The sequence below is a fragment of the Cheilinus undulatus genome, linkage group 1 (genome assembly GCF_018320785.1).
Source record: "Cheilinus undulatus linkage group 1, ASM1832078v1, whole genome shotgun sequence".
Lineage (NCBI taxonomy): Eukaryota > Metazoa > Chordata > Actinopteri > Labriformes > Labridae > Cheilinus > Cheilinus undulatus.
Genome location: NC_054865.1, coordinates 12,788,686 through 12,813,009, shown reverse-complemented (window position 1 = coordinate 12,813,009; position 24,324 = coordinate 12,788,686). Strand labels below are relative to the sequence as shown.

The window sequence follows — 24,324 nt, the reverse complement described above, 5'->3', positions numbered from 1 at the left end:
GGGGGATGTTTGGTACTTCGTGCATTTTTTTATCCATCCCCTGACTTATCCTTTTCAATAACCTTTTGCTCTGAGTTGCTTGGAGTGTTCTTTTGTCGTCATGGTTTAATGGTAGCAAGAATACTAATTGACCAGTGACTGGACCTTCCAGACACAGGTGTTTTTATACTACAATCACTTGAGACACATTTACTACACTCAGGTGATCCCCAGTTCACTCATTGTGAGACTACTTGAACCAGTTGCCTTGACTTCTGTTGATTTAGGTCAGTCAAAGGGGGTGAATATTTATAAAATCCATTTTTTATATTACATTCTTTTTATTTACATGACTTTGTAGAAATCTGTTTTCATTTTGACATTAGAGAGTTCTTCTTTCAAAATCTAAGTTTGATTAATGAATTAAAAGATAAAATGTACAAGGGGATGAATACTTTTTATAGGCACTGTATACCAGTATGTAAATCTATACAGCAATTAGACAACATAGCCTACACAATTTGGTAGGGGCTTCACTTTGAGAGATTTCATTTTCTTTAAGTGTCAGAATCTCTGAAGTGGGTCAGTGAGTGTTAATCTCCAAAACAGAGCTACATGCAGACACTGCTCACATTGACAGTGATAGGAATTTAGCTCAGTGTAGTTCATATATCATGAGGTGTTGCTCAATGTTTTTGACTGTAATGCTGCAGCCTGGAAAAAAAGAGTGGAGACAATGTAACAGGAAGACTTAACAATGTCATGTAATCCAACACAGTGAGCCTAGCCAAAACATTCTGCCTTTGTCAAGCTTTTATTTTTGTTTATATAAGAAGTCTGTCTGCGTAGGAGAAGCTACAATGACATTGACTGTACCCTGTGGTGATATGTGAAGTCACAGAGGGCTTACTTAGCAGTGTCTTGTGTTTTACAGTCTTTAAACATGGACAAAACTCTGAACACTGAAAGTGTCATCAAATGTTTGGGTTGAGCTTTGTGTACGAGTGAGCTTTCACCCCAACTTCACCCAATTTTTTTTTTCTGCCAGTTCTCAAGTAAAGTTTCCACAAGAAGTCAGGAGGAACAGATGTGTGACCGCAGCAGGTAATATTCAGGAAAATTCACAGTAAGATAGATAAAGGATGGTTGTGATGGCGTTGATATTTTTGTGTTTTTGTTTTTTAATAGTATTTATCAGCAGAACATTTTATAAAGACACTTAAATAACATCGCTCGCCTTTTGAAATGCTTAATTCAGTGTTCTGTAATCATAGCAGGTGAGCTGTGTGTATGGAGGCTTATTGTTGATAAGCTAGTTTATTACAACCATCGTCTAAGAGTGCAAATGTACGAGATGAGGTTGGCAGCAAATAGCTGTAGAAAAATGATTTTAACGTGTTTTTGCAGATTTGGTGCATTTACAGGAGGGGTCTGTAAGTAGATACCTATTTTTGCACACAGGTGGGGACTGTATACAATTAAGTTTGGCAAATACACTTGGGTGGCTGTAAATATACTGGGGTGAATAATCCAAGTACAATATATTGCCAGAAGTATTTGCTCACCTTGCCTTGACTCGCATATGAATTTAAGTGATGTCCCATTCTTAATCCATAGGGTTTAATATGACATCGGTCCACCCTTTGCAGCTATAAAAGCTTCAACTCTTCTGGGAAGGCTTTCCACAAGGTTTAGGAGTGTGTTTATGGGAATTTCTTGACCATTCTTCCAGAAGCGCATTTATGAGGTCATACACTGATGTTGGACGAGAAGGCCTGGCTCTCAGTCTCCGCTCTAATTAATTCCAAAGGTGTTCTACCGGGTTGAGGTCAGGACTCTGTGCAGGCCAGTCAAGTTCATCCACACCAAACTCTCTCATCCATGTCTTTATGGACCTTGCTTTGTGCACTGGTGCACAGTCATGTTGGAACAAGAAGGGGCCATCCCCAAACTGTTCCCACAAAGTTGGGAGCATGGAATCATCCAAAATCTCTTGGTATGCTGAAGCATTCAGAGTTCCCTGCACTGGAACTAAGGGGCCAAGCCCAGCTCCTGAAAAACAACCCCACACCATAATCCCCCCTCCACCAAACTTTACACTTAGCACAATGCAGTCAGAGAGGTACCGTTCTCCTGGCAACCGCCAAACCCAGACTTGTCCATCAGATTGCCAGATAGAGAATCGCGATTCGTCACTCCAGAGATCGCGTCTCCTCTGCTCTAAATTACAGTGGTGGCGTGCTTTACACCACTGCATCTGATGCTTTGCATGGCTTGGATGCAGCTGCTCGGCCATGGAAACCCATTCCATGAAGCCCTCTACACACTGTTCTTGAGTTAATCTGAAGGCCACATGAAGTCTGGAGGTCTGTAGCAACTGACTCTGCAGAAAGTTGGCGAGCTCTGTGCACTACGTGCCTCAGCATCTGCTGACCCCACGTCGTCATTTTACGTGGTCTACCACTTCGTGGCTGAGTTGCTGTTGTTCTCAGTTGCTTCCACTTTGTTATAATACCACTGACAGTTGACTGTGGAATATTTAGGAACGAGGAAATTTCACAACTGGACTTGTTGCACAGGTGGCATCCTATCACAGTACCACGCTGGAATTCACTGAGCTCCTGAGAGCGACCCATTCTTTCACAGATGTTTGTAGAAACAGTCTGCATCCCTCTTTCAAGTTCTTTCCTTAGTCTGCCATCTATTTGTTGTCTTTTCTACGCCTCCTCCAATCTGACAGGCAAAATTTACCGCTGTGAAGTGCATATGTGACCAGGCAAGTCTGGAATATTTCAGGGGCAGATTGTCCTGATATATACTTTACTCTTTTGACATGCATTTGTCAAAAAATGCTTTACAATCGCTAACTACAATCAGTCATTACAATCATTAATTATTCAGCCTTTGATTAAACAGATTTGGCCCGTTGAGACTGAAGATCGTTTAAATGAAGACGGCACCAGGACTAGCAGCAACAGTTTGAACAACAAACAAGCAAACAGAGTATCTTAAAATAAAAAGATAGAATATTTACACACAGACAGCATACATTTATAATAATTTTAATAATAGTCCAGTGATATTAAGTTTTGAAATTTGAGGTCAGTGTGTGGATTAGTCTGTTCAGTGGCTGAGAAGAAACTTTCTTACCCAATTCTGTTCAAAGTTATGAAACAACAAATTGCACAATGTCCAGAGATGAAGGCTGTGATTTTAAGATTAAGAGAGGGATAAGTAAGCAAGAATCCTTCCCAGAAATGGTTTTGTAAATAAAAACATACCAACTCAGGAAACCACACTTTGTAATGAGACTCAGTGCAACAAATGAGGACAGTGAATAGAGGCTTTTATTCACAACACACTAGCATAATCTAGTACAGTGGTTCTCAATCTTGTTTGTCTCTTTTGGTAAATATAAAAAAAAAGAAATTCTGGAGATGTCAAAAATGAACTTATCATGATAAACAAAATGTTTTCAATATCACAGGACATCTAAGTTTAAAAAATTGTACGAGTGTATATTCACTAATGGCTTCTGTATATCATTGATGTTTTGGCACAGTTTTTTTTTTGTCCAGGTACACCTTTGCATCTCACTGAAACAGCTCCATGATCCACTTTTGGGTCCAGATCCACCAGTTGAGAACCGCTGTTTTGGTTGAAAGTGCTCTACTAGTTTGTTAACAAAAAAGATTTTTTTTTTTTTCTGTTAAGTGAGCTAAAAAGGAACCTAAAAGTGAGTAACTACCTAATTTCTTTATCATATGTGTTTATGATTTTCAGGAAAGCTTGATTTTGCTGACCTTAGGGTGTCAAGTACCATCTTTTTTCTTTTTGAGGTAATCTACTTTAGAACAAGTAGTAATGTACAGTTTTATCAGCTTGATATCACTACTTTAGTAAGATATTAGCTTTAAATGTAATTTATTGGATTTATAAACATAAACATTTCAGCCTACTTTTCTGTAAATATCGTCAGTGTGTTGTAATGTGGAGTTTTAGGCAGGACCAACTTAACCTGTGTCTGCTGTGTCTGTTTAAAGGACAGAAGTCTTAGGTCGTAACTGTATTTACAATACTGTGCAGAACGTTTAAGCATGCTTGGGCTAAGGGTTGAAGCTGAAGTAAGACGTAGATGTGGTAAGTGAGCTGCCCGAGGGCACCATAGGGAAGGATCAGACCGGGGGCATGGGAAAATAATCAGTATAATAACAAAGTCCACACCTGTAGGGCGAAGTAAGGGGTGAATGTGATACTCACCACATTCACCACCTAGGGTACGTGGGTGGGTAGTACAGTTGCCTTGAGGCCTTGGTTGCGCTGTGGATGTCCAGAGGGCCCAGAATCAGCTAGCAGTCTCTGGGTGTATTACCAGGGGTGAAAAGGCCCAGACAAAAGAGATGCTGTCGAGCTTGATCTTGGCTGCCAAGTGACACGTGTGTGTTCATGTCTCCAGCTTGACTCTCAAACTGAATCACAGCAGGGGTTAAAAGTCAAAGTTAGGAGTTAAAAAGATCAAAATTGAGATGAAATTCAAAATAATGAGTCAAACAGGTCAAAATATAGCTTAAAATTTTAAATTTGAATCAAGGTCAAAATATGATATAAGAATTTAAAAATATGAATTAACAAAGGTAAAAAAAAAAAATCAAGTTTCGTCTTATGCAAAATTGAAAATATAAAATAAAACCACACATTCCTACATTCCTGACTTTTTAGCTAATTATTTATTTTTACATTTTTTTATGACTTGACCAGTATATTTTAAATCACCAAGGTAACGTTTACATTTTTATACTGGAGGAAATCTACAGACCTCATATTGGTGGGCCAGTTTAATAAAAATATGATATGATCTTGTCCTATGGGTGGGTATAACTGTACCACTGCCTGGATTTGGCCCCCGGTTCTCAAGTTTAAGGGTGCTTTCACACTAGGCCAAGTTTTATCGAACCGCGCCGGGGCAGGATTCCCCCCCACCCCTTGGCTTGCTTTCACCCTAAAAATATCGAACCGTGCCCAGGCGCACTTGCGTATTTACTCATTCTAAAACAGCAGGTGGCAGTATGCACAAAGCTGGTTTACAACCCTGCAAAGGAGGAGAAATAAAGAAGAAGCTACCATGGCAACCACTGAGGTCATGACCTGAACGAATATTATTTTTGTTTTGATCCGGCAAAAAGTCCATCCAACAGCCATGGATGATTAAAATCACTGCCCGGGCGCAGGTCGTTTGCATTCACACTTCCCAAACAAACTGGACTTTGGGCTCAAGTGCACTCGGATCCGGGACCGGGCCCCTAGTGTGAAAGCCACTTAACACCCCTGCAGTACAACTAAACCCCCTTATAACTACTGCAAACACATGCTGCAACAGGTCAGGAGAAGAGTGAAGAGAGCTTTTCTGTGTGGTTTAGTTCTGATTAAACTAATGTTATACTATAGCTACACCCGAGCTAATCACTACACCAGCAGCAGCCATTACTGTCAGCTTCCTTGAATTGAAGCCCCCCCATGGCTACTAGCTTGTTTTCCCTCAAAAGATGCTGATTGGTCTGGTCTTTTCTCAGACCAGGCAGAGCTGTTTCAGATTGGAGCTTTACAAGATTGATTTGCCTGATGGCAGACATGGAATCTGACCGATCCATCTGCTCTGCAAGGTTAACAGCCAGATGTATCACTCATGAATCTTTGCTATAAAAATGTGAGCAGATCATGTTCAGCAGTTCTCAGTAAAGAGTTTTATGCATGAAAAATAATTACATAGAAATGAATAATTAGTATTGCAGCTGATGGTTTTATTTAGTAGTTTAGGTTATAAAAAATGCTTCAGTATACATTTCAGTCTGATAACTAGTTAAAAACTCTAAAAAGGAGCTTAAAGATAACTAACACTTCAAATATAACTGCAGATGTTTGGAAGTTTTTCAACAACAACAAAACATTCATTTTTTTTGTCAGCTAAACTCAACATTTAGGGTTTTTAGTAAATTACATAAAGGTCATAGTATTTAAAATGGGATGCCAGCTGTGAGAGTTCTGCAGTCACATGTCTGAGCTGTACAGAGACACACGATGCAGAATATCACATCTGCATCCTAAGCTGTGCCTGCCGTTGTGAAAAAAAAAGAGTGTATTACTCAACCTTCCTGATTAGATAAATGTTAAAAATGGCATTTCCTCTTGTCAACATCCACTCAGCAGGAAGTCTGACTGGACGGCTCTGTGGGCTCGGCAGGAATCAGTACAGTCTGCTCACTTTCACACTCAGGATCACTGAACAATGGGGAAGTCAGAGGTCAGAGGAGTTGGCTAATGAAGGCTGTGTTATAATCTTCAGCCAGGTTGTAAAACTGACCTCTGACTCTGAGTTTTTCCTTTAAATGGAAGATGAGGCTCACAAAATACGAGGAAGTTGTGCTACGCGATTAGTCAGGTTTCAATTTCAGTTTTGGTTTTTGGCATTACACAATAAGAGGAAAACCAAGATTAAGCTAATTGACTAACCCTAAATGTTGTGTGCAAAAGCAATACATACAGTGTATTCAGAAAGTGTTTAGTAGACCCCCTTCACTTTTTAAAATGTTATGTGTCAGCCTGATTGTAGCATCAGGCTGCAAAATAACTGATACAGTTTTATTGAGGATATCTCTGTACTTTGCCCTATGCAGCTAATCAGCCCATCCCATTCCTGCTGATTAAAAACACCCCCACAGCATGATGCTGCCACCACCATGCTTCACTGTTGGGGTGGTATTGCACAAGTGATGAGCAGTACCGAGTTTCCTCCTGACAACTTTTAAGAATTGAGGCCAAACAGTTCAGTCTTGTTTCTGTTGGTCCGAGGGTCCTTTAGGTGCTTTTTATGCAAACTCCAAGTTGTCTTTCGGGGGGGGGGCTCCTGTCCAGCCACTCTGCCATTAAGCCCAGATCAGTGGAGGACTGCAGTGATGGTTGCCCTTCTGGAACTTTGACCCATCTCCACACAGGATCTCTGGAGCTCAGAGTGACCATTAGGCCATCATCTTGGTCACCTATACTAAGGCCCTTCTCCCCTGATTGGTCAGTTTAAGCAGGTGACCAGGTCTTGGAAGAGTCCTGGTTGTGCCAAACTTCTTCCATTTGAGAATTCTGGAGGCCACTGTGCTCTTAGAAACTTTCAGTGAAGGTCATTTTTTGTAATCTTTTGTAATCTTTTTGTGTTTAAGATTTATTTTGGGACCAACTAGGCCATCTGCGCCACTGTTGCGTGTTTATATGCATTGTATAGATGTTTAGAAATGTTTGTATCATGACAAAGCTAATTTTTGTGTTTTGATGATGAATAGCATTGAAAACGTTTAGGAAATCTTCAGATTTTCAGTTTTTAGCCATAATGTGATGGGAATGATGGGAATGAAAGAGAAAGGATCAGTGGTCCAAATAGAATCACAGCTTTGGCAATGCCTTGCTTTTTCAAGTCCTCTGGGCTTCTCAAGAAGAAACAGAAATTAAGTTTTTGTTTCTTATAAACTGCCAGAAAGCAAAGAAGGTGACATTGTGTAACATCAGTTCTTTGGTGCCAAAAAGCTGCTAACAAATTTGTGCATTTTAAGAAATTTGCAGGAATTCACTTATAAAGCAAGAAATGAAATGATTTGGTTGCCTGAGACTTATTCTGTGTATATTGAGACTATTTGAGACCTCAGCATATTTTACTAGTTTCACTTTGAAGTTCTGGCTCTGGTACAACCCTATCACAGTATGCATTTCTTTTTTGAAAGACTCACAGCTAGTTGCCCAGCAGCTTCTCCCTGTGTGTGTCTGTAAAGAAGCTGAAGCATGGGACCTAACAGTGTCTTGCTATGACCCTCCCTCCCCTGGGATTCCCATAGCGTGCTAAAGCCTTGTACCAAAGTTCCTCTTTACAATATGTGTGTGACTAAGATCAATAAACATTCCCCCTCCCTCTCCGTGTCTGCTCCTAAAGAGAAGCCTGGCGTTCGTGCCTCCGTGCCCTCCTGTCCCCTCTCTCTCTCTCTCTCCTCTGCTCTCTTCCCTCTCTCGCTCCTGCTCAGCACAGGAAACCAGCCCCCCCCCCAACCCCCTCGCCAACAGGAAGCCATGTTGTCCCAGTGTGCTCGGAAAGGCCAAAGCGATATCAATTGTGGAAGCAGTGTTTACCTTTGGAGTTTTTATTTTAATCTGCTGCTCTCAGGCTGGTGGCCAGGGAGCTAATGCCCAAATTTCACAGGGCCAACGTGCTGAGAGGCCTGGGTAGGGCTGCTGCTTTCACACGCAATGCCATGCTCCCAAGAAGCCCCCAGCCACAAAGAAGGGAAAGCAGGGTGGGCCGTTGCTTACACAAGATCAGGGATTCCACAAATGGTTTCTGAATATCTGCCATTGATCTTTCTGGGAGAGTAAGATGGGAATTAGAAACTACTTTCTTAAATGATTCCTCTTAAAGTGGAATTCCTCAGACCCTAAAAGACCTCATTAAGAAGGCCTTTTAGAAGAGCTCTTATGAAACTCTTCCCATAACCGCCATGCTTCCTCTGAGTATGAAGAAACACTGTCATCAGCTTAGTGTTTTTTTCTAGAAAAGTTCTGCAGAAAGATTCTGCATCCATGTTTTGTTCCGCTTCACAACCCTGCTGAAAGATTCATGCACTGTGATCTCTCTGCAATGGCTGTCATTTCTCAACAAGCAAGGTTGCTACGTTTTCCCTCTCTCTCTGATCGTTATTTAGTTTCCTGTCATAATGTGTGACAAAGTTGCTGGATATCGATTTAGACTTTTAGATTTGGATACCTATACAAAACTATTTCCAAAATAAATTGAAATGATGGGTAAGTGTAAACAAAAATAGCAGGGGATGATTTGAAATTACTGAAACTATGGCTGTAATTACTGAAAAATTAATCACAATAATCTCAAAATATCTTTAGTTGAATTGTGATTAATCACATCCTTTTTATTTAATTTTATAATTTTAAAGTTTGCATTCAAAAATGTTGCCATTCTGGATTTCTCTACTTAAACTAAGTGTAGTTATAGGTAGATCAAAGATTTTAACATGAATTTCACCAGTAAAAAACAGAATTTGTGATGGATTGCAACAAAAGGTGCAGATGACTCTTGACTTGCCCACTTTTTTATGGGGGGGGGGCATTGCCCATGTGAAATGTGATTTCAGCAGTAACTTTAACAAACATTAGGACAGGAATCAGGATCCTGTTTACATTCTGTAGCATAATCGCTGTAAGCAACAATATAAGCATGAGACAGCCAGTTTCTGTATTTTTTAAGGTTTAAATTTGACTTTTATGTCTTTATTCATGTACAACAGTGGGTAGAATTAAAAACCAGGGAGAGAGAGAGAGAGGGGATTCAAATATGAGAAAGAAGTGATTGGTCAGACTTAAACAAAGGCCACCCACTTTGAGAATAACAGCCTCTGTCCACAGGGCACAGATGGCCAAGCTTTAGGGGTTGCACCCCGTGTGCAGAAGCTAGTCTTCAATGCAGGCAGGGCACGTTTGATTATGACATCTGGCTCCTTTCCTGCTTGTCATTCCCCATTCTCTCTCTGATTTTATACACTACCAACTTTCCTGTCCTGACCGAAAGCAGGGAAAAAGGTCAAAAATCATCTTTAAAAAAAAAATCTTTAGTTCATGAGGTGTGCAGACATAACTAATTGGCTAATTTTTTGTAAATTTTAAGGTGTAATGTCTTACCATTCTTGCTTTATAGGATTAAAGCTGTCTAAGGCTGAATTCCAATTCTTCCCTTAACCCTCAATCTTACCCTCAAGCTCAACCCTCAGTCTTAACTCGACCCTCAGAACCAAGTGTAAGGGCCATCTCATGACTTAGAAATGGGACACCCCTTGATAGCAGTTATGTTTTCAGACTGTAGAGGGCAGTAATGTGCCAAAACTGCGTAGTCTGTCGATTCAGAGGAAGAAGAAGAACGAGAACGTGTTAATATTCAACCAAATAACATGTATAACACCACAACCACAGACATATTCAGCTGAAAGTCACCATATAACAAGGCCATTAGGTAACACAAAACACCACTTGTAACTCGTAGGCTTGTCCGTGACGGCACGGTTACTGACTTACAGTCGTAAAAATAAAGGTAAATGTTATGCTACAAAAAGGCAAATAATCCATAAAATAACATTAAACTAAGATATTGGAGTGGTTTTTGTCATTTTTAGATCTCTATGTACAAAGAAATTTTTATTTATAGCCCGATTTCTTCCCCACATTCGTCACCATCTTTCTTTGAGGGATAACCCTCATTACCAAGGGAGCTCAAGGAACAAAATTGAGGGAGATAAAGCCCTCAAACTTGCCCTTCAACTTAACTCTCAGGAGAATTGGGACAGCCCTCGCACTTCGCGGGAACGCGCATTTTGAGACTGAGGGTTAAGATTGAAGGTTAAGGGGAGAACTGGGATTCAGCCTAACATTTTATAATGGTCCAAAGGGGCTGGAGGGTGTGGTTAGCGCTGTCGACTCACACTATAGAGGCTTCTGGCTTGAATCCCCAGTCAAACAGGGCCTTTCTATGTGGAGTTTGTATGTTCTTCCTGTACTTGTGTGGCTTCTCTGGATGCTTGCTTAGTCTTCCTCCCACTGGCCCAAACATTTTTTCAGGGTAAATGGACCCTAACTTGTGAGCGTACCTGCTTGTCTATCCCTTCATGTCAGCCCTGTGGTTAATTGGACACCAGTCGAACGTGTAGGGCTGAACAAGTAATTGAAAGTCAAAATAATCGCAACTCACAATTTTTTCCAAATTGTTCAGCCCTACTAAGGTGTAGAAGGTTTCTTCCACCTCATGATAAATAATAGCAGGAATGGACTCCTTGTACCCAAATGGGACAGTTGTTATAGACAACGGATGGATGCATAATATTTTTAATGAGTGACAAGACTGAAGAAAAGCCAGTTAACTATCCTTACTTCCCCAGAGGGATGAAACCCTCCCTATCTTAACATCAGATAAAATCAGCTTCTTTGGCATGAAGATTCTTTAAACTAGCAATCAGGTAACTAACTTAATTAACTGTGACATGTCCACCAGCTATTTTTAACCATTTCTCACTTTTTCAGTCTCTGGTTGCTGCTGTCCCAAGTTTTTTGAATGGTGTTGCTGGCACGAAACTCAAATTGGGCATATAAATTTAAAAAAGACAATGAAGGCTCTCGGTTTCTAACTATGATATGTTGCCTTTTTGCTTTTTGGAAATCATCACATGTTGCTTTCCCTTACATTCATGATGTCCCGTCTTTTTTGGAAATTGAGTTGTAAATGCATTCCTACACAAAAATAAGTAAGGAAAAAGAAATGGGCATCCTCCAGCCATGATTTAGTCATTGGCCTGTAGGAAGGAGATGCTTTGAATCTGAGAGATAATTTTAAAAATGACTTTACTATCAGCGGGATTTTCCCAGAATTCCTGTTCATATTTTTAAACTTTCCAGGTCTTTCTAGCTGCACTAATTTGTGCTGTTAAGTTTGTTTGTACTGAAATCAGTGCAGTTCACTCTCTGTCTTGCTACTTGTTATTCATTAACCTGTTTGACTTGGAGCTCAGCCCACTTCATTCAGATTTTAAATCATAGCATGACAAAACACTTCCTTGTAAATAAAGACTGTGTTCATTGCTGGTGATTAGCTCTTACAGCTGCTCACACTGATAACACAAACCCATCTCCTTCACCCCAACACATTTTCTCAGTGCTAATGATGTTTTACAGCCTTTTTTGAATTCTTACAATATTATACCTAACAGTATTCATGTCCATTTCAGGAGGAGAGTATACTTTCTTTAATATCCCAGTCAATATGTCTTCAGAGCAGGTTTGTGAACACAGCTCACCGCTGACTGATCGCCTGTCTCTGTGCGGCCGTTTAAAGGCTCCATTTGATATTGAGTCAGGGCTCAAATTAGCTCATACTTAGTTAGTGTCTTTGTATCAATGGCAGTGTACTATGACTGAGCCTCCCAGTGTCTTGCGTGAGAGAGTCCAAAGTACCTTAGCTGTCACAGTGACAGTAGCGTGCGACTGTGCCTCTCTGTCTCCTGGTTAGCGTGAGAGCTCAGCATGGTTGGGGTTGAAGGCCAGGTTTTTCCAGTTTTGCTTTTTTTTGTTCTCTGTTCATTTAGGTTTTTTTTTTTTTGTTTGTGCTAACATGTATGTAAACTTTATTGAGAACCGCTCAGTCAGCCATTGTATGTTTAGTGTGTCAGCGGTGTTTTGTTCTCGGCGAGTTATAGTAACTAACCGTGAGAGGAGGAGAAGAGTCGACAGTCGCAGTTACACGGGATGAAAGGAGTTTCGAGCATCCAGTCACAATTTGAGACTGCTGAGTGCAGGAACTCATTGTGTGTGTGGATTACAGCATTTACACAACATTGTGATGTATGGTGTGATGGCTCATAACTCATTCAGGGCGATTAGGATGTAGCAGACCTGAGAGAGGGGAGGATTTCTGGGTAATCTTTACATTTTGGTCTTGGGATTAAAGCCAAGCTTGGCCTGCTGTAGCCAACGCACTGAAAAACTCAGTAATAAGCAAATGTACTTGGATAATTTCTTATCAAAAATATATTTTTAAATTTGATTTAAGTCCCAATTATCAAACAAGTCCAAACAAAAATCTTATTTCAGGATGAAAGAATGGCCTGCATTGTTTGTAATAATGGCCCACGCAGCAAAAAAAAAATTCACCTGTGAGTGTCATGAAAGAGACATCTGTATTTGAATTAGTTGGTACATCTTATATGAAGACGCTTAAGTACAAGTTGGATTTTGTTTTTCATGATGAGCAGTTCAGACCTTATTTTTTTCATTTTACATCTTGAAATAAGATGTCTGTGTGACTTGTAAGGCAACTGTGACTTATGATATAATACATATTATAACACTCACTACGAGATATTTTTAACAAGAAATTTGACATAACCTTGCTTAGATATGAGTTTTTGTTACCCAGCAACCTTGACTTTATAAAATTAAGTTCTGGGACACTTCTCAAAAGCTGTTGGTTATCATACATTATGAATTACAACCATTTTTTTATCCCAATTGTTGGGACGTTTCCTTGTAAATTAAGTTGAATTTAAAATGTATTACTCCAAATCATTCCATCTTCTACAATCACCCTTTTTTTAAATGAATGTATGCATAAATACATTTTTTTTAACCAAATCATCCTCAGGTTGATTTTTGAGAATACTCTTAATTTTTTGGGGTATTTCTAGAACTGACAATAAGCCTTTGATTTTCTGTAATGCAGTTGTATGCCACTATAATTACATTTCAGTGGATGTTATAGTTTAATATTTGTCATTATTTTTAAACTTTACAGTAATTTGGGGGTTTTGTGACTTTATTTAGATTGGACAGTGAGTAGAGAGGAGAGTCTGTGTTGCGGTATTTGGGAAAGGAATCATGAGTCAAACCTTGGCTGTCTGCTTGGAGAACTAAAGCCTCTGCGCATTTCACACCTAAACTAGCCATAAGCCAACTGCTGCCTATTTATCACAACTGTGAACTTCTTGTAGAGATTTAGTTAATTTAGAAGTGGGGTTAATGACGGGTTAATATGGAAACATTAATGCAGTAACTTCTGTTCTGTGCAGAACTTTTAGGCATACTTGGGACAAAACTTAAGGCTGAAGTATGGTGTAGATGTGGCTTAAGTTGCCTGAGGGCACCATTAGACAGGAAGATGGATCGACACAACCCCGGTTGTCCTCTGATTTTATTGCATATTACCAGGGCATGGGACTATCATCTGTTGAAAAGAAAAAAAAAAAAAAAAAAAAATACACACCTTTAGTGCAGAGTGAGGAGGTCAGGATATGGTCAGTAAGCATGACCTAGGGCACCATCAGGGAAGGTAGTAGGGTTGCTATGCCCCTGGTTGTGCTGTAGATGTTCAAGTGGCCCAAAAACTGCTGGTTGTCTCCAGGAATATTACCAGGGGTGAAAAGGCCTGGACTAAAGAGATGCTGTCAAGCATTACTGTGGCTGCTGAGTAACACATATGAGTGTCAGTGTGTTGACATGTGTTGAGCTCGACTCTGGCCATCTTGACCCTTTCCAGCCCTGGCATGCTGGACCCCATGATGAATCGTTAGCTCCCTACATGCCTAAAACTTAGGCATATGACTGAAATTGTAAAAATACAAGAAATTTGATAAAAGGAATTTGACTTTGGTTAACTTTGCGCTTTCTGAATAAGCAGAAATTTAGAAATAAATTCAAAATTCCACGTTAAGGTGTAAGATCAAAAACTGAAAGGAGGGAATAATACATTTTTTCAACCTGTGACTCCTCTCACCCAGAGAGTTGGCAATGTGCTGTGATCAGTAATTTTGATATAAAGTACATTAAGAGATTTAGATTAAGGTATTGAACTTGACAAGAAACAGTTGAAATTTTCAAATGGCAGCAGTAAATAAAAATGTTTTACAAGAGCTATCAAACTCTGGAAACTTCATTATGTCTTTGTTCTCTTCAGCTCCAGCAGGTTCATCAAACAGCAGAGTGCCCACACAAAAGAAAAACAGCATGAAGAACGGGGGACCTGGAGGGTTTATGAGACAAAAGGATGACGAGTGCTTCGGAGACGGGACGGATGAGGACCTGGACACAGACTTTGACTTCGAGGGGAACCTGGCTCTGTTCGACAAAGCTGCCGTCTTCTCCCAGATTGATGGAACCAGCAGCCACACAAACAGATCACAGCAGCACAGCGCACAGGGCCAGAACAGGCCCCTAACCTACCGCCATGATGAGAACATTCTGGAGGGGAAGCAGGTCACGTATCGGCAGATCACAGTGCCCCAGCACGGGGGCATTGAGTACTGTACAGGTAAGGACAAAATTTATGCACAAACACACATATGGAGCCAGGGAATTGTTAAGGTACGAATGACATGCTGCTCTGTTACTCTTTTTTATAGTGTTCAACAAATATTGAAGCTGCATAATGTACACAAATGCCTAAACTGACATACCAGAGTGACAGTTCCCCTATCCACTACATGGGATACTGCATATTTCATATCCATCTGAGCAACACTACATGGACAATGTTTGAGAAGTGAAGGACCTTCAAAAAACTTTTAAGGCTGACTGGTTAAGTGTTATGTCAACCATCAGCCAAAATCCTCAAATAAGTGGGCGGCAGTGGCCTCGTGGTTAAGTCTCCTGGGCACATAAGTAACAGATGTTGATATTCCAGTAAGAAAGAAACAGGTATTAGCCTGTGGACAGAACATCATCAGACAGCACAGTGCACGTTTGTCGTGTGATGTTTTTGTTTACATGATATGAGGAGAGAAAGTAGTCCTTCCTGTGCTTTTAAGTCGTCTCACGTTTTCATCTCCATCTTACTAACAAGTGGCTCTCACATGCCACCCTGCTTCAAACTTCATTTGCCACACTCACTATGATGTCAATACACATGAGACAGTTTACACTGTAGATAGATTGGGACATTTTATCACTGATCATGTCAGCATTCTGAGCGTAGTGTGTTTGCTTTGGATGAAAAGCTTTTTCCACTGTTTAAACTTTGACCAGAGCTACCACGTGTTTATCTCATAACATTGTTTTAAAACACATTGTCAGCTTTCGATATAACTTTAAAAATTCAACCTTTTCAAACTTGAACCCAGCACTGAGAGGATCTCACTGGGGAATGTGCTGTGGTGTCTTTTTTCTGTTGAACACAATGAGGAAAACAACACGCTATAACAGGTCACAGTGGACATGACGCCAATCTGTCCCGCTGGTTGAAGAAAGGTCATCCTGGGTCAGACTGACTGACTGGAATAGTGTCCTTCTGGTTACTGTTTATCATGGAGAGGACTTTTGACCCCCTGGCAACCCACAGAGATGAAGAACTCGTCCTTTTTCACAGTTCATTTCACTCTAGAAACCCCCGTGTTACATAACTAGTGAATACACACGCTAAATAAGTAAGAGGCACGCTAACACAGGCCCGGAGTGCAAGGTGTGAGCAGGAGTAGTGAGATGGATGGATGGTGGGTGATTTGTCATATGAGTGTGGGTTTTACTAGAAGTAGAAGGAGAAACCACCTTCCTGCATTTGTGATATAAAGTTGCTGACAGGGCTGTTGTGATAAAAGCAGCTAGAACATTATAAATAACCCCTTACTAGGGTCTTCACTAACCTGACATACCAGATGGATTTGTTTCACATATCTATCTGGAAAACTTTCAATACTAAGCGTTTGGGAAAGGGCAGAGGCTTTGAAAAAAACTCGGAGTGTGATTGGATTGACTTTCTGTCTGTCACATCTTTACTGGCCAATCAGAGCAACAAAACACATGGCATAGCTGCGACCGAGGTGCGCAGCTATCGAGAAATAATGCGAACCATGGCGACTGTAGACATGTCAGTACACGACTTTTTTCGTTTTTGAAAAAACAACTCACTGCTGTTCTTTGTTCTTCTTTTAATGAAGAAATGTTGTCAAGTTCTGATAAAACTGGCGCTTAAGCAGCATCCACACTAATCTCTTCCACCATAATCGCACCGGCCTCTTTTTGCCGCTTGCTTACGTCATGACTCCGCCGCCGCTGAAATTACTGCCCCTCGTTGCTTATTAGTCCCGTCACTTTCTAACTGGGACCAAACAGTTCAGACAGGAGCTTTGCAAGATGGATTCACCAGTGAGAAACAAGGAAAGGGCGTATCCATCTGCTTTGCAAGGTTAGGTCTTAAACTTTGATAGAATACCAACACAATGAAATTAATTTGATATCTAACCTGAAAGTCGATGCATGGTGCTGTGTCAGTGTGGAAAAAATGCCATTGATCTTTTTGATAAAAGTTTTCATACTACGGCAACAAAAAAGAAGTTTTAGCAGCCAGAATTTTTTAACTTTTTTGCTGAGATCACAAAGACCTGCATGCAAACTCCTGCACAGATGTAATTGCTCAAATGACTTTTGGTGCTGTATACCAAATACCAATGTATTTGTGCACTAAAGGGCCTGTGTCCACGGCTGTTGTTTTTGTGGTAGCAGCATTGACTTTCAAAACAAAACCATTGTCGTCTGCTTTAAGTGGCTGCTTTGCTGCTTCAGGACCTGGAAGACTTGCTGTGATTGATGGAACAATGAACTCTGCTGTCTAGCAGAAAATCCTGAAGGAAAATGTCCGGCCATCAGTTCGTGCCCTCAAGCTCAAGCACTCTTGGGTTATGCATCAGGACAATGACCCAAAACAAAGCAGCAAGTCCAACTCTGAATGGCTCAAAAAAACAACAACAAACAAACAAACAAACAAACAAAAGGTTTTGGATTGGCCAAGTCAAAGTCCGGACTTAAATCCACTTGAGATGCTGTTGTGTGACCTTAAATGGGCAGTTCATCCTGGAAAACTGTCAAATATGACTGAGTTAAAACAATTCTGTGAAGAAGAGTGGGCCAAAATTCCTCCACAGCGATGTAAAGGACTCATCACCAGTTATCACAAATGCTTGATTTTAGTTATTCCTGCCAAGGGTGGCACAAGTTATTAGGTTCAGGGGGCAATTACTTTTTCCACATAGGGCCAGATAGGTTTGGATTTTTTTCCCTTGATAAATGAAATCATAATTTAGAAACTGCATTCTGTATTTACTTGGGTTGTCTTTGTGAGGTATTAAAACTGGTTTGATGATCCGAAACATTTAAGTGTGATAAATATGCAAAAAACTCAGTAATCAGAAAGGGGGCAAATACTTTTTCACTGTAAATACAGTTGCAGACACAGCCTTGATGACGGACTGTGATGATATGGTCAGGATCACTCTTGTGGTGTTGCTTGTCAGCCAAGACAAGATTTTGTTGCTTAAAACCCATGGCATCTAGAAGTATCAAAAACTTTAACATTACCTCTCACTGTTCCTGCCAGTTCAGATAAATCTCTGCAGTTCATTCAAGGAAATGTTTGAATTGTCTCACTGTCCTGCAGAGTAGGAGTACACTGAATGAAGATTGAAGATAGTTTTCTGTGTCACAGGTCATTTGTTGTTGTGATGTTATTTCTTGGACTTTTATCCTTTACTGTATCCCATTACAAAAACACAGCACAGCTCAGCAGGAGGAGCTGCCTACCATCCTGCAGACAGCTGCCAAACACAGCCTCCTTTTCTTACTGCTCAGGCAGGTCTGCTTCCCAGGGCTGTCATCATAATCTCTATCCTCTGCACTCTGTAATTAGTACGCCGCTGTACAGCCTTACATAAACAGCACCTCTGAAGTAGGAACAAACCACGGTGCTCTTGACCTGGAAACTTTGCCAGTAAACATAAATCAGCAATACGAGAATGGAGAAAGAAAAACACAGTGCCGGAGCTGTATGTTAGGGTTGCCATAACGCGCTGGCAGAGCAGCTTAACAGGCCTGTTTCTATAGACTATTGTTTATTGTAGAAGTCGCAGTCTGTGTAAGTTTAGTTCTGCTATTGTCTTTCTTTCCTGCAGAGTGATTGACTCCAGCTGTGCAGTGAAACCTCCGTGCAACAATGACAGGCTGCAACACCAACTGCAACTCAGCCAACTGGTTTTCTTCTGTGTATGCTTACTGTGCTTTTTTGTTTTCTAGATTTTGCATCAACTTAGACATAGCAGCATACAAAGTTGAACATTTTTGTCATTTCACTACACATTACCAATCTGCAAAGTTAGACATCATAGTTTTAAAATGAGCATTATGATCTTTGCTTTTAAACCGCAGACTGTCAGGTGAAATTCATTGTCACTGGAGGTTTGGAAACACACAGTAAACATGGAATAATAATGTATTTTAAAGCCTCGCTGACAAGTCTTGAGCAGGTTACGAAACAGACTAAAATAATTCTTATGCCTTTTTATTGGCTACAAAGCAAACAAGACCATCAGCAACAAGATTTATAATTTTGCTTAGGGCCGTCAAAAAGTTATTTTTTTTAAAAATCTCATTTAATCCCAGATTTTCTGAAATTAATTGCAGTCCATCGCATCATTTTAAGCACATTTCAACATTCCTCGCATTTGCTTTTGAAAATGATTCTGTGTCATTTTTGATTTTTTCTGCTGCCTTAAACTAAGGGGGATTGACTTCCTGGTGAATACAGACCTGCTTTAAAAATGGGTTGTTGATTTTAACAGTAACTTAAAATCACAAAAAAAGAAACTTGCTATGGCTTGGAAAGAAATAAGATGACAGTAAAAAGGTGGAAGTTTGATAACCCAAGGTGAAGATGACTTTTGACATGTCCACTGAGCTAACTGTGAGTTTTTAAAGGTGAAATTAGACATAAAGGAGCAGTAGTGGACATATTTTACATCACTTCGTCTGCAGGGAGATACTGCAGTGGCTTTACCAAAGTGAGCTGAATGGGACAATAGAGCAAAAAAAAAAAAAGGGTACCACTTTGTCCACAGGGGTGCCAAGTATCACAAACTAAAAGTCCCTAACCTTAATCGCGTGACTTAGAAATACTATCTCCAGGATCTACCCAACTATAATTGCCTTGATATGGGGGCATATGGGGGTTTGGACCTTGCTGATGGGGCCAAGGATGGATTTTGTAGATAGTCAAACTCTATTTTGATGATTTTTATTCACTCTTGGACCCTTTTTTATATTCAAAATACATTTCTTTAAAACAGCATTTAATTTTAGATGTTAACCTTATTATTTGATGCACACCTAGAGTGACTACACCATATGGACAAAAATATTTGACAATCTGAAACCAATGGACTATAATGAAATTGTATTCAATTACATGTACTTTAAAATGGAATTGTTCCCCTTTTTCAACTATAACAGTCTCCACTCTTCTTGAAAGCCTTTTCACAAGATTTTGGAGTGCTTCCATGGGAGTTTGTGCCCACTCATTCTGTAGAGAATAATTTACTCTAAAAAACGTCAAAACCCTGTACACGTTTGATCAGATGGAGGCCATGTCTCAGAACCGACAAGCTGGAAGTATAAAAACGTAATCAACTATGTGCAAACTGTTCCAGTTTCCTTATCGTTAGGGAGTTTTCCTATCCGATGCACCTGTCAAAACCTTATGATTGACACCTTTTTAAAATGTTTCTGGCATCTGCAATCAAAGCTTTTGTTTAGTATCCAAATGTAATAGAAACATTTGCAGTCATCCTCAGTCTGGCACGTCTAAACAGACAAAGTGAAGAGAGTTACTCACTGAAGTGAAACAGAAAGTCTCATGTAATCAAGGATTTTACGTGCTGTTAAAAAAGCAGAAAGAGTCAGCATGAATATCAGAAATAAAGATATTAATCTTAAAAGTTAACACTTTTTAAAAATTTTCTGAGTCCCTGTCTTTCTGCCTTCTCAGGGTGCAAGTCAACAAAGTTCATGTGTTGCAGTGCTGCAGAAAGGAGCAGAGCAGCAGCCTCATCTAACCCTCCCTATCCCAACTCAAGTCTTAGTCACACATGGCCCGCATCCAGCCAGCGTGTATTGCTTTCAGTCCCGTCAGTTCCCTTGTCATGCTTGAAGGATTGCTTCCAGCTCAGTTTATTTTAGCACTGCTGCACACTCATGGCTACCCGGTTTTGCTAGTTGCCTGCTGACATTGTTTTCGCATCACATCGAAAGTGGGTGTGTGTGGGACATGTGTTTGTGTGTGTGGATAAATCATTGCATGTGTAAGAGTGTGACAGAGGAGGAGATGGCGTGTGGAAGGAGAGGAGGGGTTGTTTTGGTACCCGCAACTTCAGCAAGAGAGTTATTAAGAAGTGCACCTGGTGGGGTGGTTGAAAAGCAATTAGTGTATACTAGTGCAACTCCCACTTCCCCTCAACTTGGAACTGGAGGCAGCAGTTTGCATGACAAGAAGCAGTTGACTTTACTGTGCTTATCACTCACGTGAGGATTGGTATGTTCTAGTTTTCTACTTCCCACTCAAACATTTGAGCAGTCTTTGTGGGGCATCAATAAAGAATAGTGGGAGGGGAGCAGGACAAATCCAAAGATAAGAGATTTTCAATCATGCATGGCTGGAGTGTCTGTGTTTGTGTGTAATTATGCTGTGTATGAGGGTGTGTGTCATTGTCCGTGTTGCATGCAAGGGTGAAAAGTTGCGGGTGTACTTGAGTCCACCAAGAGTTCACTGCAGGATGAGGTGTGTGCTAGCAAACATAAGTGTGTGAGTATAAATTTGTGCACTCTAGTGAGGCCACCAAGTTCTCAGCTACCAGTCCATAGATCTGTAGGAGGCCATTAAAGACTTAACTGCCTCCCAGCGGCTTTATTTATCAAAGGGATCCTGAGCTGGGCAGTTCCCCCAGCTTGACTTTCATTACCCCTCTAATGTGCCAAAGGCAATAGACAGCCGGGGATTAACACAGGCTCTTTAAAGGTTTCCACACACTTGAGTTTGTACAGTGATAAAAGGTCAAGTTGTAGTTCTGTAATTGAAAAACTACACACAAGAGAGTGATTCTGACAAGGCTAGGGGGCACGACATGACAAGTCACAGAAATGCAGGGGATCTAAGTATTTATTCCACAGAGTAATATACTATTAATCAAACAAGTGTGATATTGTGGTAGTGGATGAAAAGAGATGCACAGATGCCTCAGTTTTACATCAGAATCAGCAAATATCATCCCTGTTTACAGTCATCAGCCAAATAATGCGGCATGCACAGAAATCACTTTACCAAAGTTTACATGTTGTGTCTAATCAATTATATTCTAGCATCTTGTATATCTAACTGCATATCTTATATTTGACCATTTTACATAGCAGAATAAATCACCTGTTAGACAAACTCTGATCTGATTTCATGGTGAGAAAAAGGTTGACGTACTGGGAGTCTCTCCTCCAATTCCTCATACAACAGCTGCCCCACACTCTACAGCACTGCGGTTTTGCTCTGACCGCACACTGGAACTGTGTCTAGAGTGCTGCACAACGCAGCACAGCCCTCAGCAGCTTGAGGCGAGAGGGCACAAGATCTTGGGAGAACTGCAAAGTCACAGTGTTACTGTGTCAACAGAAAATTATTTTGACATGATTCCATGATTTTATTGCTTTTGCCATGGGTGAATAGATCATGAAGTTAAAATGTGAAAGTTTGCTACAAAGGATTCGTGGTTTCATGTCAAATTCTGTGGTTTCCTCAAAAGTTTCCTTCATCAGTGGTGCTGTAGTAGCTCTGACCTCTCGATGACCTTTTGCCTGTGCTTCAGGATGAAAGGTGATGTTGAAACAGTGATTATTTCCTGTCAGGAGTCCATGCATTGTGCTGTATTTTGAACTTGATTGAATTAGGGATGCATACAGTTCAACGATTAGCTTTGGTTACCGAATTACCTGGTGCAAGATTAATGAGTCATAGGTTAAACTAATTAGCTGTCTTTTTTTTTTTTGTAAAAATGGGCTTAAAATCCCAGTCTGTAATGCTCTTTAAAACTGTGATGCTCTTTAAAACTGTGATGAACCTCCTGCCACTAGCTTCAGTTAATGGCAGCTGCCTTCCTGTCTGAGCTTTCCCCTGGCACTTCTCATGTAAATATGAGAAACTCAGCGCTAGCTTAGCAGTTAGCATGTAGTAGGAACAGCACGGTACGACAGTTTTTTTAAGTAGTAAATGGAAATAAAGTGGTATCGAAGGTTGAACTCATGTATACTCAAACAAAGTTAAAAGAGGCCACATATCAAAGCACGATAGCTCAGACTACACAGATTCAGCCAGGTTTTGCCAGACTGCATCTTCACAGCTTATAGTCAAATGCGGGCCTGATTAGAAGCATTGCAAACAACAAATGCTCTTGTAGTATCACTTAATGTCCAAGATTCCTCACAACCACAATTTTACAAGACTAGCATGTCAGACTTTGTCTTGCATTTTCATCTACAGTAGTTTGACACCCTGACATCAAAGCCATGCATTCTACCAGTTGAAGAGCATTTGCTCTTCATCTTTGTATCTTCATTTACCAGAGTGACATTTTAAAAACCCCCACCTTATGTGTACATACAGTGCAGCTGCATGTATTGGTGAGGTTAATTGGGCTCATTTTCTGGTTATCACAATTATACCTCAAGTTCTATTTAAAGGAGAGCTGGTCCATATTTGAATCCTCCGGATACATTGGAAAGAGTCCATAATTTTTTTTTGTTTGCTGTTTTTTTCTTGTCAGAGCAAAAGACCAACAGCATCATATACAGTCATGGACAAAAGTATTGGCACCCCTGGAATTTTTAAAGAAAATATACCATTTCTCCCAGAAATGGTTGCAATTACAAATGTTTTTATATACACGTGTTTATTTCATTTATGTGCATTGGAGCAACACAAAAAAACGGAAGAAAAAAGCCAAAATTGGTATAATTTTACACAAAACTAGAACAAAAATTGTTGGCACCCTTTTAAAACCGGGGGGGTAAATCATTTTATTTCATCATGTGATGCTCATTTAAAGCCATATGTGACAAGTAACAGGTGCTGGCAAAATATAATACCTGAAGCTAGTTAGAATGTATAAAAGTTGACTCAACCTTTGTGTTGTGTGCCTGTGTGTGTCACACCAAGCATGGAGAAGAGAAAGAAGAGCCCAGAATTGTCTGAGGACTTAAGAAGCAAAATTGTGGAAAAATATGAACAATCTCAATGTTACAAGGCCATCTCCAGAGATCTAGAAATTTCTTTGTCCACTGTCCGTAATATAATCAAGAAGTTTACAACCATGGAACTGCAGCTAATCTCCCTGGACGTGGACGGAAGAAGAGTTTGCAAAAATGTACCTGAGTAAGCCTCAATCCTTCTGGGAGAACATTTTTGACAGATGAGACTAGGGGTGCACCGACTGCAATTTTCTGGCCAATCACCGATCTTTAAAAAGCCTGACCTCCCGATTCCAATTTTGGCCGATACCGATTTTTTTATAACTGACAGCATATACCTTCAATGTTCCAATCTTATTTTATTGAATAACATTGAACAATACCCGTGAAACAATACAAACTTGTTGTTTTAACTGCACATGAGGTAGTTCTCTCAGATATAAATGAAAAGTTTAAAGCATTGCTGTCCAAACTACTAAATTATATCAGTTCCTTTAGTCTTTCATTTTTCACATTTTAGTAGGTAGAGGCATATGAAACCAATCTTATCCACCGATCTTGTTTACAACAATCGGCCGATCGCCGATCTCCTAAAATTAAGGAAATCAGTGCCGATACCGATTTTGGCCGATCGATTGGTGCACCCCTAGATGAGACTAAGGTAGAGCATTTTGGAAAAGCACGTCATTGTACTGTTTATGCATGGATCTGTTACTGTTTGGG

General features: G+C 40.2%; 1 protein-coding gene across 5 annotated transcripts in view; it reads left to right on the top strand.

Moving 5' to 3' along the window:
- The window catches only part of LOC121527678 (enhancer of mRNA-decapping protein 3-like), a 43,988-nt gene that overhangs the window by 6,398 nt on the left and 13,266 nt on the right, over positions 1 to 24,324 (top strand). For all 5 annotated transcript variants that reach the window (XR_005993444.1, XR_005993442.1, XR_005993435.1 and 2 more), the window contains exon 4: positions 14,513 to 14,866. Coding sequence is in view for 2 of the 5 variants with exons in the window: in XM_041814885.1 (XP_041670819.1) it covers positions 14,513 to 14,866 (354 nt within the window). In the remaining 3 variants the exon portion in view is untranslated. The remainder of the gene's footprint in view (positions 1 to 14,512; positions 14,867 to 24,324) is intronic.